We start from the raw sequence: 19,253 nt of genomic DNA, 5'->3' as shown, positions 1-19,253 counted from the left end.
GACAATATGAAAACAGGTAAAGGGGCAGGTTTTGAGGAAGAAGAGGTGCTACAGAAAGACTTGCACAGATTGGGAGAATGGGCAAAGAAATGGCAGATGGAATACAGTGTGCAGAAGAGTATGGTCATGCACTGATTGAAAAGAAAGGGTTCAATATTTTCTAAATGGAAAGAAAATACAAAAAAACTGAGATGCAAAGGGACTTGGGAGCCCTTGTGTAGGATTCCCTAAAGGTTAATTTGCAGGTTGAGTCTGTGGTGAGGAATGCAAATGCACTGTCAGCAATTCATTTCAAGAGGACTAGAATATAGAAGCAAGGACGTAATATTGAGACTTTATAAAGCACTGAGGCCTCACTTGGAGTATCGAGAGCAGTTTTGGGCTCCTTATCTTAGAAAGCATGTACTGAAACTGGAGAGGGTTCAAAGGAGGTTCACGAAAATTATTCCAGGATTGAATGGCTTGTCATATGAAGAGCATTTGATGGCTCTGGGCCTGTATTCACTGTGTGACGAAAGACCAAGTTATCAGAAGATTGATGCTGATGAGAGAGATAAGAGAGACAAAAGGGAGAAGCGTTCAAAATGTTAATGAGAGACGAGAGAGATTAACGAAAAGAGACACAGTTCCAAGTATTGACAGACAGGTTGCTTTGAACCTGAACTGTATGAAGTTTGATGGACAGGTGATACCCCAGCAGGGGGATAAAAGGAACAGGTTAGCTAAGGCAAGACACACCACGAGATCACGAGATAACGAGACCCTGGAAGTGCAGTGTACCCCAAGTTGGTGGGAGTTTGGAGGTCTGGTCACGGGACCGACAATAAACGCACAGGGTGAAAAGGTACGATCGGCGGGAACCTGGTGTGTGTGTCCGCCCTTGCCTGGGTGCCAGGTTCACAGCGGAAGAACGAACGTATCTGGAAGGGAGGGGTCACAGTCCGTGACCTCAGAAGACATTAAAAGGGCTCGCGCCAAAAGCTAACTGCGAGAAACATCAAAGGTCTGTGAATCCAAATTTGCATGCGCTTGCTCTCTCTCTCTCTCCCCAACAGCACAACAGCGATTACTGCGAACTGTACTCAGCTGAACTGAACTCTGCATCACTTGAGACTGATCATTTTACCCCTAGACTGCGATAGAGCTTGATTGATACCTATTATCCTAGTTCTGTGTACATGCGTGTTTTATCATTGCTAACCTGTTGCATTTATAACCTTACGATTAGAGTACTGTGTTACTTATTTCTTTAATAAAATTTTCTTAGTTCCAGTAATCCAGACTCCAACTAAGTGGTCCATTTCTGCTGGTTTGGCAACCCAGTTACAGGGTACGTAACAACTGGAACTCAGAAGACTGAGGTGACCTCATTGAAATCTATCGAATGGTGAAAAGCCTTGGTAAGAGTGGATGTGGAGAGGATGTTTCCTAAGGTGAGCATGTCTAAGACCAGTGGACACAGCCTCAGAATTGAGGACCGTCCTTTTAAAACTGAGATGAGGAGGAACTTCTTTAGCCAGGGAGTGGTTAATCTGTGGAATTCCCTGCCACAGGCAGCTGTGGAGAACAAGCTTTATGTACATTTAAGGCAGAGGTTGACAGATTCTTGATTGGTCAGGGCGTGAAGGGATACAGGGAGAAGGCAGGAGATTGGGGCTGAGAGGAAAAAATGGATCAGCCATGGTGAAAGGGCAGAGCAGACTAGATGGACCAAATGGCCAAATTCTGCTCCTACATCTTTGGTGCAAGTACTTTAGAACGTGGCTGGCTTCTGGATGAAGGCAGAAGTATGATTGATAAGTGCATTGATGACACAATGATGAACAAGAAAGTAAATTGTGCAGAGGACACAGTAATGCCACAGAGGGCGAAAGTCTGGAAAATTCAACGTGAGAAAATGTGGTAGCAGCCATTCTGCTTAGAAAACAAAAGTATATTAACCAATGGTGAAAAACTGCAGAGATCCAGAACAGATGGATCTGGCTGTCTTAGTGCACAACTCATTGAAGCCCCATCCCTAGGTACCATAACTTAATTACTTATTGCTAAGTGAATTGAATATAAAGTTAGGAACATTTATTACAACATTGGCAAGACCTCCACTAGAATATTGTGCAACAGGATCCTTCCCTCCAGAAGGATGAAACACAAGGTTGTGAAGAGGTGCAATGTGGTGATGGCTTGAGAATATAGAATAAGAGTTTATTGCTTTAAAGGTGACACCCATTTATTCCAGACATGATCTTTCTCGCAATGGGTCTTAGAACACTTCCCCAAAGGACAGTGGAAGCAGGAATAATTGATACCTGGTAAGAAATGGGGTGAAAAATTACTGAGTACATAGAAGCACTCAATTGCGATTAATCATATCAACCATGTTAAATAGCAAATCTAACCAAAAGGGCCATGTGATCTACATCTCAAATTGCATGTTCATGTGGTAGATGACCCTGCAAGTTTGTGAGATCTTAAAAAAAATTCTTGGATTATGGTGAATATTTCAAAAATCGATTTCTCTTACAAGTTTAGAAAAGTCTGACAGGTATACAATCCAAATATGCATCATCACAAGAGCTTACAAATTTAGTCACAATTACTGAAGCTTTGAAATGTTTCAAATTTGATAACTGAGGGCCAAAAGGCCTGCTTCTGTGCTGTAATGTTCTATGGTTCTATTAAAGACGAGGTCTTCATGGACACAGATGATCAACACAACCCATCACGGCTAGGCTGGGCTTTGTCAACCCCCAGAATTAACCTCGCAAGTGGTTACAGCCTTCAAAGTCAAGAGAAACAAGATTAAATGTTTGGTAATTGTTCTCAATCACACATACATTTAAAGAACTACTCAATAGTTGATTATGAACACAGCAACTCCCTCAAGCCTTCTATAGAATATGGAACATTAACTGAGTTTCTAAATCTACAGATTATATCAAACTGAAAGCAGTGCAAAGAATATAGATTTTTACTTATATATTACAGCCAAACAGTTGAAGAACTTGAATCAAAGACTCCTTATGAATATGGTTTCTTGACCTGCAGAATTGGTAAGCTAAACAACATCTTACCAAAATCCAGATTAGTTTCACATATCTCAACATGGTTTTACCCCCCCTTGTTCAATCCCTTCCTACCCATGTTCGCGACACTTCTCATGCTCTGAAACTTTGATGATTTCAAGTTCCTTGGCCCCCACCGCTTTATTTTCACCATGAATGTCCAGTCCCTAGATACTTCCATCCCCCATCAGGAAGGTATCAAAGCTCTCCGCTTCTTTTCGGATTCCAGACCTAATCAGTTCCCCTCTACCACCACTCTGCTCCGTCTCGCGGAATTAGTCCATACTCTTAATAATTTCTCCTTTGGCTCCTCCCATTTCCTCCAAACTAAAGGTGTAGCCATGGGCACCCGTATGGGTCCTAGCTATGCCTGCCTTTTTGTTGGCTTTGTGGAACAATCTATGTTCCAAACCTATTCTGGTATCTGTCCCCCACTTTTCCTTCGCTACATCGACGACTGCATTGGCGCTGCTTCCTGCATGCATGCTGAGCTCGTTGACTTCATTAACTTTGCCTCCAACTTTCACCCTGCCCTCAAGTTTACCTAGTCCATTTCTGACACCTCCCTCCCCTTTCTAGATCTTTCTGTCCATCTCTGGAGACAGCTTATCTACTGATGTCTACTATAAGCCTACTGACTCTCACAGCTATCTGGACTATTCCTCTTCTCACCGTCTCTTGCAAAAATGCCATCCCCTTCTCGCAATTCCTCTGTCTCTGCCACATCTGCTCTCAGGGCGAAGTCCATTCCAGGACAAGGGAGATGTCCTCCTTTATTAAAGGGGCTTCCCTTCCACCATCAACTCTGCTCTCAAATGCATCTCTCCCATTTCATGCACTTCTGCTCTCACTCCATCCTCCCGCCACCCCACTAGGAATAGGGTTCCCCTTGTCCTCACCTACCACCCCACCAGCCTCTGGGTCCAACATGTAATCCTCCGTAACTTCCGCCACCTCCAATGGGATCCCACTACTAAACACATCTTTCCCTCCCCACCTCTCTCTGCTTTCCGCAGGGATCACTCCCTACACGACTCCCTTGTCCATTCGTCCCCCCCATCCCTCCCCACCGATCTCCCTCCTGGCACTTATCCTTGTAAGCGGAACAAGTGCTACACAAGCCCTTACACTTCCTCCCTCACCACCATTCAGGGTCCCAGCCAGTCCTTCCAGGTAAGGCGACACTTCACTTCTGAGTTTGCTGGGGTGATATACTGCGTCCGGTGCTCCCCATGTGGCTTTCTATACATTGGCGAGACCCGACGCAGACTGGGAGATCGTTTCGCTGAACACCTACGCTATGTCCACCAGAGGAAGCAGGATCTCCCAGTGGCCACACATTTTAATTCCACGTCCTATTCCCATTCTGATATGTCTATCCACAGCCTCCTCTACTGTAAAGATGAAGCCACATTCAGGTTGGAGGAACAACACCTTATATTTCGTCTGGGTAGCCGCCAACCTGATGGCATGAACATTGACTTCTCTAACTTCCGCCAATGCCCCACCACCCCCTCATACCCCATCCATTATTTATATATACTCTTTTTTTCTGTCTCCTCCTTCTCCCTCTGTCCCTCTCACTATACCCCTTGCCCATCCTCTGGGCTTCCCCCGTCCTTCTTTTCTTTCTCCCTAGGCCTCCTGTCCCATGATCCTCTCATATCCCTTTTGCCAATCACCTGTCCAGCTCTTGGCTCCATCCCTCCCCCTCCTGTCTTCTCCTATCATTTTGGATCTCCCCCTCCACCATTCAAATCTCTTACTAGCTCTTCTTTCAGTTAGTCCTGACGAATGGTCTCAGCCCAAAACCTCGACTGTACCTCTTCCTAGAGATGCTGCCTGGCCTGCTGCATTCACCAGCAACTTTTATGTGTATTGCTTGAAATTCCAGCATCTGCAGATTTCTTCGTGTTTTAGTTTTACATTAACAAGTTTGTATTGTTATTTATGGTAACATTTGAGTTTTTAATGCAAAGAAACCCTGGATAGCTTCATATTAGCTTAACAGTGTAACATTGACTTACTTGATGAAAGGTTATCAACTTTATAAATTAACCTTGTATTTCTCCCCACGGATACTGCACTCCCACCAAGTCTAAAGCGAGGCATAGGTGCAAAGAAAAACTTGTTTGCAATATCATAAGCACATAAATTCTGACATTATATAAAGAAAGAGAAGGAAAAAATCCTGCAAAACAAGACAGTAGTGCAAAGTCCATGGTAAGGCAAGAAAGTAAGCAGTACCTCCGAAATTCTGCACTCCTCCCCCAAGACTAGCTTCTTAATTGTATAAGAGAGTAAATGGGGCGTGAATTCTAAATCAAGTCCTGGACCTTTGCAAACCTAGACCCAGCACCGATAGTCTGTCGAGGCAAGGAAACCAAAATGCCTCAGTGGCCTCACTAATGGAGTTTTTTTTACACTCGGCCACCAAACCCGCACAAGGCAGCAGCAACACAGAGAGCCGCACTTTACCAAGGGCTGCTTACCCAATATATCCCCCTGGGCCAGCGCGATCACGGCGAGCTGCGCCAATAGCAGCAACAACGACACTTTCTTCAGTTCCATTGGATTCCCCCTGCGGCCGCCAGAACCCCCGTGTGCCACCGATAGATACGCTCCACTGCTCGAGCTCTGCGTCACGGCCCGCGCACGCCGCTCTTCCTCACGCACGCGTCCCTCTGTCTCGCGATGAACCTGGCTCTCCCGATCGCCAGCTTCGGCTCCCCAATTCCCCACCGCACGCTGTGGTACCCTTGTCTCGCGACTCGCCCTCGCCCACCAAGCACGTCCCCTTCCCGTGCCTCGTGGTGATATTCCTACAGACACGCCCTCCGCTCTTTCTTCAGATTCATTGTTTCCTCTGAGTTGCCCACTTTCTATTGGCCAACCGCGCTGTCCAATGGGGTGATGCCACTCGGTTCGTCGGGGACGCGGAGTTGTCAAAGCAGCGAGCACGTGGGTGGCAGTGAGTGGCGGAGCAGCGAGTCCGGGGCGGGGTGGATCGTGCTCATTTGAATGAGTCGGCTCACGATGACTGAGTGTCTGTAGAAGTAGGTTAGAAACTTAGAGAACCTACGGCACAATACGTATGTCGTACCGAGATTTTGAAAAAACTGGTTAGGCTGCGACTGTTTTCTCTAGAGTTTCAATGGCTAAAGTGTGACTTTGCAAAGACTTACAATATTATGAGGGGCATATTATGAAGTGAATGGCCGCTGTCTTCTCCTACCCCGTAGGGAGTCTAAAACTGGTTGGTATAGATTTAAGATGAGGGGGAGAGATTTAAGGGGCACCTAAAGTGCAATTTTTTTCATGCAGTTAGTAGTATTTACGTGAAATAAGGTGGTAGTGTTGGGTATAATTAGGACTTTTTAGGAGATATATATGGGAAAGATTGCAGGGGTTCCCAAACTGGGGTTAATGGTAGGGGACCATGGCATTAAAATGGTTGGGAACGCCCTTTGAGTGGACTAGAGCCTGTTTCTTATGGCTCTGTGACTGAATGTGAATGAGGTCCTCTAATCCATGAAGCATTTTTGTTAATAGCTGAAGTTAAAGTTGAGGTGAAATATTCCTGACTTTCCAGATACATTGCAAATTAATTACAAGAGATTTACATTAGTTGTGGGCTACACCTACAATTTGTACAGATTTAGCTGATCATAAACACAAGAGACCCTGCAGATGCAGGACCCGATAAAGGGTCTCACTCGAAATATCGCCTGTTTATTCCTTTCCATAGACGCTGCCTGATCGGCTGAGTTCCTCCAGCATTTTGTATATATTACTTGCTTTAGTTGAATTCAGTTTGATCCAGCTCTCTCCCTGTTCAGGATTAGCTCTATTTATTCAGAATCAGGTTTATTATCACCGGCATGTGTCGCAAAATTTATTAACAGCAGTTCAATGCAATACATAATAGAGAAGAAAAGAAGCATACTACTAATAAGAAATAAATAAAATACACTATAGTGTATTGAATAGATTAAAAATCGTGCAAAATACATATATATATAGTACTATTCACAGGTTCAATGCCAATTTAGGAATCGGATGGGAGAGGGAATGAAGCTGTTCCTGAATCGCTGAGTGTGTGCCTTCAGGCTTCTGTACCTCCTTCCTGATGGTAACAGTGAGAAAAGGGCATGCCTTGGGTGCTGGAGGTCCTTGATAATGGATGCTGCCTTTCTGAGACACCGCTCCTTGAAGATGTCCTGGGTACTTTGTAGGCTAGTACCCAAGATGGAGGCGATTAAATTTGCAACCCTCTTCAGCTTCTTTCGGTCCTGTGCAGTAGCGCCCCCCCCCCCACCAACCCCCCCCCATACCAGACGGTGATGCAGCCTGTCAGAATGCTCTCCACTGTACATCTATAGAAGTGTTTGAGTGTATTTGTTGACATACCAAATCTCTTCAAGCTCCTGATGAAGTATAACATTTACTGCTCAACCCTATTTGTCTTTGAAATCATGGTGATGAACTGCCTTCAAAAACAGCTGCAGTTCTTCTGATAAAGACAGCAGCTGTCTGGTAATATATATCTAAATCGGGAGGCTTCTGATTTGCAGAACATGGTGTTTGCATATACTGTACCTGCTTCCCTTGTCCTTGGAGAGTGTGGTCCTGTGATCACAGGCATGGGAGGTTCTGTTCAAGAAACCATGACAAGTTACTTCATTGCACCTGGGTGGTAACACCTGCAAAGTTAATATTTATAGACCATCCTTAATTGCTTTGAATCAATAGGTTTGTATGGCAATGAAGTATTAAACCATATAGGACTGCAATAGGTGTCTTTCTCCTTCCTTTATACATCAAAGATAGTAAACTCCAACAGTTCCTGACTTCCAATAGCCCTTCTGATCTTCCACCTTCACTTTCTTTAGACCTTCTCTCACCCCCCTGCAATGCCCTGCATTATCATTTCTGATGTTCCCCATTTTGATCCTAAACAATCAGTCTTCGATAGAGGGCATAGCTTCATTCCCCTAAAATCCCAACTCAATGAGCTTAACGTGAAGCTGAACTCTTCTTCTGGCACCTCTGCCTCTGTCCCCATGTCTTTGGTCATGTGACTTCATCCCAACATGTGGACCATTTCACCTGTCTTCAGTACTTCCAATCCACCTGGACATCTCTCCTTGCCAATTACCCTCTTTAGCTCTATTCTATACTAACTGTTGACATGACATTGACTATTTTAGCTGCCCTGTTATGCTCCTTTATGAATGTGGAGCATAGTACATGGAGCATGGTACATGAGGAACCAATCCCCATATTATCCCCAACCTACTGACAAGGTGGAGGGGGATGTTGTGCCCTAGTGAACTGACCACTGGTTTTGCAGAAACCAGGTGTCCACTCCTAGAAGCCCGCTCATACCTCCCTTTGGCTAATGACCACACCATCAAACATCAGACCATGATCACCTAGACAGCCATTGACCTCATTTCCCTGGAAGAACCTCCCTCCACAGTTTTCAGCTTTATCGTGTCCCAGACTTGCACAACCCACTTCTATCTCCTGCCTAAAATCCACAAGTGAGACTGTTCTGGCAGACCTATTGTTTCAGCCTGTTCTTGACATTCCCTCCCACCCTTCCAAAGCTTGTTTCTGTTCACCTTGTTTAGTCCTTCTTCACTTATATTTGTGATACCTCTGATTTGTGCAATGTTGACCACTTTCAATTCCATAATCACAATAGGTTCAGCTTATCATGGATGTACAATTGCTTTATACCTCCTTCTACATCAAGAAAATCTGAGGGCTGTCAGCTTCCTCCTGTTTTAGAGGCCTTACCAGTTCCCCTTCATCAACACAGTCATTCACCAAGCTGAACTTCTTCCCACATTGAATAGTTTCTTCACTCACTTTCTTCAGATCAGCAGTGTTGCTATTGGTACTTGCACAGCCCATGCTGTGCCTGTCTTTTTGTGTGATATGTGGAACGGTCTGTGTTTCAGTCCTTGCCAGAACTAATCTGACAAATCTTTTTCTAGCACATCAGTAATAGTACAGGTGCTTCCTCCTACATTCAGGCAGAACTCAACAATTTTTTTTTACTACTGCTACCAATTTCCATCTTACCCTCTCTTTTACATGGTCAATCTCTGACTCTTCCCTTTTCTGGATCTCCATTTGATTCCAATGTCTCCATTGTATTTGCATTGATTACAAGAATTTTCATATGCCTCTAAAATATTCACTTACTTCCTGAAACATGACTTTCCTTCTGTTATTGTTAACAAAAACTTTGACCGCGTCTCATTCATTTTCCACGTGTTTACTTTCACCTTGTCTTGAAAAGAACAAAGGTAGGGCTTCCCCCCCCCCACACACACACACTCGACCACTGCTATACTAGAATAGGAATGCCTACCATTCAAAGCCTAGACCTCATTTTGGGAAATCTGGCCATCTGGCTGTCCTTCTTCTACCAGCATACAGGCAGAAGAGCAGCTACAAGATTGCTTCAAGTCAGTGGACTGGGCCATGTTCAAGGACTCTCAGAGGATATGAATGAGTACGCCATGCTTGTAACAGACTTTATAGAAGTGGTCATAGACGAATGTGTCCCCACAGAATCATTCAATCTCCCCCAACCAGAAGCCCTGGGTGAACCATAAGATCTGCAGTCGGCTGAGGGCCAGATCAGTGGCATTCAGCTCTGGCAACCACCCAAAATACAAGAGGTCCAGGTATGACTTCCAGAAAGCATCTTACATACAAAGTGGCAATTCTGAACCAAACTTGAATCACTGAAGGATGTTCAACAGCTGCAGCAGGGCTTGAATGCTATTACCTCCTACAAAGTGAAACCAGGTGACGTAGATGACAACAAGGTTTTACTCTCAGATGAGCTCACTGCCTTTTATGCTCGCTTTGACCATCAAAACATGGTGGCCCTTCATGAACTACTACAGCCCCCGATAACCCTGTGATTTCAGTCTCTGAGGCTGAAATGAGAGCATCCTTCAGGAGAGTGAACTCAATGAAAGCATCTGACCCAAACAAGGTACCTGGCCAAGTACTAAAGACCTGTGTTGATCAACTGACTGGAGTGTTCACTGAGATCTTTAACCTCCCACTTCAGCAACTTGAGGCACCCACCTGCTTCAAGCAGGCTTGAAATATACCATTGCGTAAGAAGAATATGGAAGCATGCCTCAATGACTATTGTCCAGTAGCACGTACATCCTCTGTGATGAAGTGCTTTGAGAGGTTGGTGATGGAACACATAAACACCTGCCTGAGAAGCCACTTGAATCCACTCCAATTTGCCTACCGTCACAACAGGTCAACAGAAGATATCATTTCATTGGCACTTCACTCAACCCTAGAACATTTGGAGAGTGAAGATGTCTATGTCAGGATGTTCTTCATACCATACATAGCATTCAGTACTATCATCCCCTCAAAACAAATTCACTCACACTAACACTGAAATGAACACAATCTATGGACTGCCTTTCAAGGACTCTTCATCTCTGGTTCTTGATATTTATTGCTTTTTTATAACATTATTGTTTTCTTTTTGTATTTTCACAGGTCGTTGTCTTTTGCACATTGGATGTTTGTCCATCTTGTTGTGTGCAGCCTTTCATTGATTCTGTTGTGTTTCTTTGTATTTACTGTTAATGCCCCCAAAACATGAACCTCAGGGTTGTATATGGTGACATATATGTAAATTTACTTTGAACTTTGAACTTTCACTTGCAGCTGCAGGTGATGCAACAGTTGTCCTTTCACCTCTTCCTTTCCCACCATCTAGGGGCTTAAGCAAATGAAGTCGCTATTCATTTATACTTCTTCCAGTCTGGTGTAGTGCATCCAGTGTTCACAGAAGTCTTTTCTACATTGGAGAAAGCAAACACAGATTGGGTTGCCTGCTACTTTAATTCTCCACCCCACTCCCACTCTAATCCATCTTGTACTGTTACAAAGAGGCTCAATGTCCACATGAGGAACATTATCTCATCTTCCATTTAGGCATATTTTAGCCTCTGGACTCTATATTGAATTCTACAACTTAAGACAACTTGATTTCTGGCTTTATCAGTCATCCTTTTTGTGATATTAACTCAGTTTGTTGATTTTTTTTCTCCTTTTGTCTTTTTATCCCTTCTGAAAGTGGAGGTGATATCCCACCTGTGCTGCTGGACTCTTCTTGTGCTCTGCATTTCATGACTCCTATTTTTATAGTGTAGCCGAGGGTGCTGATGAAGGGTCTTTCCCTGAAACATCAACTGTTCATTTCCATCTGTAGATGCTGCCTGACCCACTAAGTTTCACCAGCATTTTGTGTTAATCCAGATTTCCCGCATCTACAGTTTCTCTTGTGTCTCTATTCTTTCGGTGAGGTTATCTTGTCTCTGTCCTCTCTCTCTAACTGCTGCTATTCAGTCATCGACCAGATAAAATTGCTTCTAGCATACTCCCATGGTTTCCTCCACCCTGACTTTACCCTGTTAGGGACATCACCCTTCCCTATTCTTCTTGCAAATTAATAAGCTTCTTTGTCTTCTTCCAACTTCTGATCAAGGGACTTTGACTAGAATCATTGGTTGTATTCCTCTTCCCACAGACTATGCATGACCTGCTAAATATTTTAAGCATTTTCTTGTTTTGATAGATATGTCAAACACAACACGTAATTCCTGCCTCATAGCATTGACCATTCCAAGGATGGTAGGTTTCCTTTTTGAAGGACATTAGTTTCTATGACAAAGCAGTACTTTTACGGTTACAGTTACTGTTATGTCTTTTCTTTAAATTCCAGGTTTATTTAATTACATGGATTTAAATTCTTTAGCTATAAAGATTGGATTCAAATTTGTGTCTCCAAATCACTAGTCCAGTGCCATATCGGGGTGGCTAGAGTTAACATTTAGGGTAGTAGAAGGGTTGCCTGTCAAACAAATTGCTTTGTCCTGAATGATGTTAGGTTTCTTGAGTGTGGCTAGGACTCCACACAGGCAGACAGAAAGTCTTCCATCAAATCCTGATGAATGCATTGCAGGCACTGTCAAGGCTTTCGGGAGTTAGAAGTCAAGTCAATTGTTGATATTTATTCGTAGTCTTAGGATCTGTTTGTCTGATTTAGTTAGTTTCCGGTCAGTTACAATTCTCAAAATATTGATAGTGGTGTCAATATCAAGCCATTGTAGGCAGGAGGTGGTGGCTGAACCTTCTTGTGTGAGATGGTTATTGCCCAGCAGGTGTGTGGTACAGATGATAACTGTCACTACAGACAATGATGGTAACATTACTGGACCAGTGTTAAGGCTGGTGAACTTAAATTCAGTAAATCTTTCTGGACTTTAAAACAAAAAGGTAATATCATTTGTGGTAGCCATGAAACTAATTAGGTTGTCATAAAATCCCATCTCCTGCTGATTAAGTCCAATTTGGCATAAATGACTCCATAAGGATATAATAAGAACTTAAGAAGTGGGAGCAGAATCCCCCAATTGATCTTGCAAGCCTGGACTGCCATTCGTTAAGAATGTGACTAATGTTCTATCTCATAATATGCAAGTCTTCATCAAAGCAAGCATGGACATTCATTCGAAGAAGTGTTTTGAGAGGTTGATGCCTGAGAAACAAACTGGATCCACTGCAATTTGCTACCGGCACAACAAGTCCACAGCAGAAGCCATTTCATTGGCTCTCCACTCAACCTTGGAACAGCTGGACAACAATGGTGCATACATCAGGATGCTTTTTATTGACTAGTGCTCGGCATTCAATACCATCATCCCCACAAAACTAATCAATAAGCTTGAAGACCTCGGCCTTAATACCTTCTTGTGCAATTGGATCCTTAATTTTCTCAATTGCAGACCCCAGACAGTTCGGATTGGCAACAAAATTTCCTCCACAATCTCCATCAGCACAGGTGTGCCACAAGGTTGTGTGCTCAGTCCCCTGCTCTACTTGCTATACAGTTATGCCTGTGTGGCTAAGCACAGGTCCAATGTCATATTTAAGCTTGCTGAATACACCACTGTCATTGGCCGAATCAAAGGTAGTGACAAATCAGCATATAGGAAGCATTCTGAAAATCTTGCTGAGTGATACCACAACAACCTCCTACTCAACGTCAACATGACAAAGAAGCTGATTATTGATTTCAGGAGGAGAAAACCAGGGGGCCATGAGCCAGTCATCATTGGAAGATCAGTGGTGGAGAGGACCAGCAACTTCAAATTCCTTGGTATTATTACTTTGGAGGACCTGTAAGCCAGGGGTCCCCAGCCTTTTTCGCACTGCGGACTGGTTTCATATTGAAAATATTCTTGCCGACCGGCCGACCTGGGGGGGGGGGGGGGGTGGGTGGTAGGGTTGCCAACGAACGAGAGTAGCAGTCAAATACACTGGGTTTACCCCGAGAAAGACTACAATGACCATGAAGCCTTGCGCAGGCACCAGTGCGCATGCGTGTACGTGCTGATTTTTTTCTACAAATCATTTTTGGCGATTCTGTTCAGGGGGGGTGTTAATCACAAATGCAATATAGGTGTTAAGTGGCTAATACACTCAATTTCATTTCTAAAAGGGTTCATCTAACGAATTTAATATTAAACACACAGCACATATTTCCTTGCATGAATATAGCGATAAGTCAATTATCAGGGGAGCTTGAAGTAAGTGTTGAACGAACTTCCAGTAGAAGTGGTAGAGGCAGGGTTCGGTATTATCATTTAAAGAAAAATTGGATAGGTATATAGACAGGAAAGGAATGGAGGGTTATGGGCTGAGTGCAGGTCGGTGGGACTAGGTGAGAGTAGCGTTCGGAATGGACTAGAAGGGCAGAGATTGCCTGTTTCCGTGCTGTAATTGTTATATGGTTATATAAGTCAATAGCATCATAACATTTTAAGTAACTTTTGGATATTAAACACACAGCACATATTTTCCTTGTATGAACATATAAAATCATTGCAACACACCAATATCGCTGAATCAGTGGGAGCCCTGGGCTTGTTTTCCTGCAACAAGATGGTCCTATCGAGGGGTGATGGGAGACAGCGATACTCGAAGGAGGTTCCTTATGTCCAGTCTATTCTGCGATTTAGTTTTTGTTGCATTCATTGCAGAGATATGTTGGAAATGGAAGCAATGTTTTCAGTGCTTTCGTGGCTATCTCAGGATATTTAGCCTTGACTTTGATCCAGAATGCCGGCAGAGATGTTATGTCAAATATGCTTTTCAGCCCACCGTCATTTGCAAGCTGGAGGAGTTGATCTCCTTCCCGCACTGACATGGATGACGCGCGGGTAATGAGCTCACGTGCGTTCAAGCTCACTAGTGGGCGTGACAGGGAATGAGGAAAGGTGCAGCTGACTCATACCGCCAAATCATATCGTTTCCTCGCGGCCCGGTAGCACATGCTTTGCGGCCTGGAGGTTGGGGACCGCTGCTGTAAGCGGTAAGCATAAAGGAGTTGGGTGCTTACTGTTCTGGTTAACAATAGATGGTGCAATCCAGGTCATATTACAATCAAGGAACGTGTTTGTAGACCGGATATTGAACTTTTTGCTGTTGGACCCCGGCCATATTCCACCGAGATACAACACTGGGCATCACGGGAGGTTGTTCCTGCCTGTGGCCATCGAACTTTGCAGCTCCTCCCGTGGAGGGACAGACACTCTGAGCCAATAGGCTGGTCCTGGACTTATTTCCATCTGGCATAGTTTGCATTTTGTTGTTTGATTGTTTGTGGTTTTTGTATTGCTATATTTATGCTCTATTCTTGGTTGGTGCGGCTGTAATGCAACCCGATTTCCCTTGGGATCAATAAAGTATATCTATCTATTTATCTATCTATCTGTCCTGGGCCCAGCATGTAAGTGCAGTTATGAAGAAAGCACATCAGTACCTCTACTTCCCTAGGAGTTTGTGAAGATTGGCATGACATCTAAAGCTTCAACAATTTTCCATTGATATGTGATGGAGAGTATATTGCATCACAGCCAAGTCTGGAAATAACAATGCCCTGGAATGGCATATTCTACAAAAAGTAGTGGATATGGTCCAGTCCATCACAAGTAAAACACTTCCCACCATTGAGCACATCTACAGGGAGCACTGTCACAGCAAAGCAGCGTTCATTATCAGGGACATCCATCACCCAGGTCATGCTCTCTTCTTGCTGTTCTCATCAGGAAGAAAGTACAGAAGCCTCAGGACTCCCATTACCAGGTTCAGGAAGAATTTTTATCCCTTAACCATCAGGCTCTTGAACCAAAGGGGATAACTTCATTCAACTTCACTTGCCCTGTCACAAAATGTTTCCACAACCTATGGACTCAGTTTCAAGGACTCTTCATCTCATGTTCTTGATATTTATTGCATAGGCATTTATTATTATCATTTATTTCTTTTCGTATTTGCACAGTTATGTTTTGCACTCCAGCTGAATGCCCAAGCTGGTGCGGCCTTTCATTGATTCTGTTATGACTATAATTTTATTATGGATTTATTGAGTATGCCTGAAAGAAAATGAATCTCAGGGTTGTATATGGTGACACATATGTATTTGATAATACATTTACTTTGAACTTAGAGGATTCGCTAATGGAATTAAGCATCCTCCTCTTTAGAAGCCATATTTTTTGTTTGGTGGAATGTGCATGTTTCAGTGAGCAGTTAGGTATCAGCAATTTGGCGGTGCTTGCACCAGCAAAAGATAGCAGACTTCATTCCCCAAATGACAATAATGAAGCAAATGGGTTCTGCAATGGTTTGGTAGTTTCAAGGTTATCATAACTGAAATTAGTTTTTTATTATTCATTTATTTAATTAACTGTTGTGATTGGATCCATACTCATGTCTCAGGATAAATGATCTAGGTCTTTGCAGACTGAGCAATCTCACCACTTTGTTTTCATACCCATAATAATGCAGGATAGGAGGACATTAATAATTAGCTACCTTTCCTTTTGTGAGGAACTCACCGAAGTCCTGCTGCGAGATAATTGATCTCTGACATTTTCATTTTTATTTTGTGCCCAGTTTGCTTCCATCTAGTGAACATTTGAACAGACTTTACTAAGACTTCTTAATGCTACACACAAAAAATAGTCATTCTGATGTTGTACCCAGTTAAAAGCTCTTTTGATAATGTATAAAATATCATAAATTGATGATTCTGGCTGAGCAATCCTCTGTGGACTGATCTGTTTCATATTTTTCCCCTGTCTTGTGCGATTTTATCTTGGCTATCTTCTCATTCCCTGATGATCAGTACAGCTACTTTGCATTTCAATATCACTACTTTTGCTTTTAACCAGGTTAGTTTAACAATCTTCCATATTTCTCACTAATCTTCTCCAAAAATATTGATCCCAATTCATCCCAGCTGTAATTCACCTTATGGTTACACCTAACTTACTTAAAGCATGCAAAGCTTTGGTAAATTTACCGTTAAAACAATGTTTAAATTATATTTTAAACTCGTAAACATTACTGAAAGAGTGTAAAATTGTCCATGCAAGTTTAATGAAAGCTTAAAATTAAAATAAATTATTTATTTTTACTTCCAGGCATGCTATCTGAGAATTCTTAAATCTGATTGGTTGTTCTGCCTGTTTGGTCCCTGAATGATAGAGTTTCTCTAAAGATTGAAATTCCATTGCCACTGATCATTGAGCAAAATAGTTGATAGTTTGTTATAAGTTTGATATAATAGATAAAACCTTACTTTGTGCATTATCCAATTAAGTTAAACAGCCACTTTAACCTTGAAGATTGATCTCCATTCTATGCTTTTGTCTTCCTGGTTTCTTTGTGTTAACAGGGTTCTTTATCAATGTTATCAATGTAAAAGTAAATAAAAATAACTGCTGGAAGACCTCATTCAGCCAAGCAGCATCTGTGGAGGCAAAGGGTTGGTCAATCAGACTAAGAACCAGACTAAGACCCTGCATCAGGACTCAATATAGAGGGAAGGAAGCTAATGCATAGAAATGAGAAGAAGGGGTGAGATACAGCCAATAGGTGATAGGTGAAGTGGGGGGGGAGTGTTGATGGACAGATGGAGCCAAGTAGGGGAGGGGCAAGATCAGAACAGATAGTGGATGATAAGTGGAAGAAGATAAGAAAAAAACATATGCACTGTTTAGGACGATGGTCCTATGAGGTTGAAGGCAGAGGGAGAAAGGCTGGAAAATAAGTGGAACCAGAAGAATGATGGACAGATGGAACTCCAGATGGGGAAAGGGAAAGGAAGGGCAGCTCAAGGGAGAAGAGAAGAAATCCAGGCAGAAAAGTGCATTGATGATGGGCAGATGCAACCAGATGGAGAATGACAAATCAAGTTATGGGGTGGGGGGGAAGGTTGGGGATTATAAAGATGAACAAAGGGAGAGAGGACCAATAAGAGTGGAAAAAGAATACTGGGATTACCTGGAATTGGAAAATCCCATGTTTAGAACCATTAGGTTATCTTTGTTTTGTCTGTGTCATATGATGTAGGCAGGTTTTGGTCTTTCCATGATCATGATCGATCTTGAAAAAATTTCTATAGAAGTGTTTTGCTATTGCCTTCTTCTGGGCAGTGCCTTTACAAGACAGGTGACCCCAACCATTATCAGTACTCTTCAGATATTGTCTGCCTGGCATCTGTGGTTGCATAACCAGAACTTGTGATATGCAGAGTCCAGTTAATTCATATTGGCAGCAACATTTCCTTCATGATCTCCATCAGCACAGGTGCACCCCAGGGCTATGTACTTAGCCCAGTGCTCTACTCACTTTACACCTGTGGCTAAGCACAGCTCCAATGCCATATCCACATTTGCTGATGACACCTCTGACATGGACCATATCAAAGGCGGTGATGAATCAGCATATAGGAAGGAGATTGAAAATCTGGTTGAGTGGTGTCATAACCATAACCACTCACTCAACATAAGCAAGACTAAGGAACTGATTGTAGACTTCAGGAGAGGGAAATCAGAGGTCCATGAGCCTGTCTTCATTGGAGGATCAGAGGCAGAGATGGTTGGCAACATTAAACTCCTAGGTGTTACTGTTTCAGCAGACCTGTCCACATATGTACAATTGCGAAGAAAGCACAACTGCGCCTCAACTTCCTTAGGAGTTAGCGGAGATTTGACTTGACATCTAAAACTTTGACAAACTTCTATAGATGTGTAGAAGAGAGCATATTGACCGGCTGCATCACAGCCTGGTATGGAAACACCAATACCTTTGAATGAAAAATCCTCCAAAAAGTGATGGATACAGCCCAATACATCACAAGTAAAGTCGTCCCAAACATTGAGCACATCTGCATGAAACGCTGTTGTGGGAAAGCAGCATCCATCACCAGGGATCCCCACCACCCAGGTCATGCTGTCTTTTGACTGCTGCCATCAGGTAGAAAGTACAAGAGCCTCAGTACTAGCACCACCAGGTTCAGGAACAGTTAAAACCCCTCAACCATTAGGCTCTTGAACAAAAGGGGATAATTACGCTCTTTTGCCCCATCATTGAAATGTTCCCACAACTAATGGGACTCACTTTCAATGACTCTCATTTTCTTGTTATTTATTGCTATTTATTTGTTTTTGCATTTGCACAGTTTGTTGTCTTATGCACTCTGGATGAATGCTAGTCCGCGAGTCAGGACCCAAAAAATGGGCCACCGGTACCATCTGGGGGTGATAATGCTTATAGTGATTTTTGGCAAGGTATACACCCCTAGTGCTAGAAAAGATGTGATAGCATTGCAGCGGTGGTGGTTTTCTGTGAGGGGGACTGGGAGCTGCACCTCCATGCTATAAGAACCATGATCCAATGGTGCTTTGCCTATGATAAGATGAGTTATGCCAGGTACCTGTCCCCTTACTTTGCTCAGATGATGAACCTCCCAGAGAAGAATCCTTCTGTGTATGAGGCCTTCAAGACAGGCCAATTCTCAGTGCAGCTGTCAAGTAATAACCCCTTTGGGCAGATCCCTGTGGACCAGGCTACTGAAGCCACAGTGAACAAAGACACACAGACTCCTGGAGGCACGTCACAGTTCAGCCGGAATGCTGGAACTATCAAGCGTTACTACTAACAGCTGAGCACCACAGTGCATTCCTGGGATAGTTAAGGGAGATGGTGCAAGACAACAAATCAGAGCTTTGTCATGCGGAGCTACAGCGGCCAAGAATCCAGAAGGATGAGGAAGCA

The 19,253-nt window shown here is 43.2% G+C and overlaps 1 protein-coding gene across 1 annotated transcript in view; it reads right to left on the bottom strand.

Annotated features, from left to right (window-relative positions):
• Nucleotides 1-6,072, bottom strand: part of pdia4 (protein disulfide isomerase family A, member 4) — a 28,939-nt gene extending 22,867 nt beyond the window's left edge. Inside the window, exon 1 of the mRNA XM_072253592.1 lies at nucleotides 5,555-6,072. Within this exon, the coding sequence (XP_072109693.1) occupies nucleotides 5,555-5,633 (79 nt within the window). The 5' untranslated portion in view covers nucleotides 5,634-6,072. The remainder of the gene's footprint in view (nucleotides 1-5,554) is intronic.
• Between the last annotated feature and the right edge of the window lie 13,181 nt (nucleotides 6,073-19,253).

The sequence above is a fragment of the Mobula birostris genome, chromosome 3 (assembly GCF_030028105.1).
Source record: "Mobula birostris isolate sMobBir1 chromosome 3, sMobBir1.hap1, whole genome shotgun sequence".
NCBI classification, from domain to species: domain Eukaryota; kingdom Metazoa; phylum Chordata; class Chondrichthyes; order Myliobatiformes; family Myliobatidae; genus Mobula; species Mobula birostris.
This window is presented reverse-complemented; position numbering and strand designations above follow the sequence as displayed.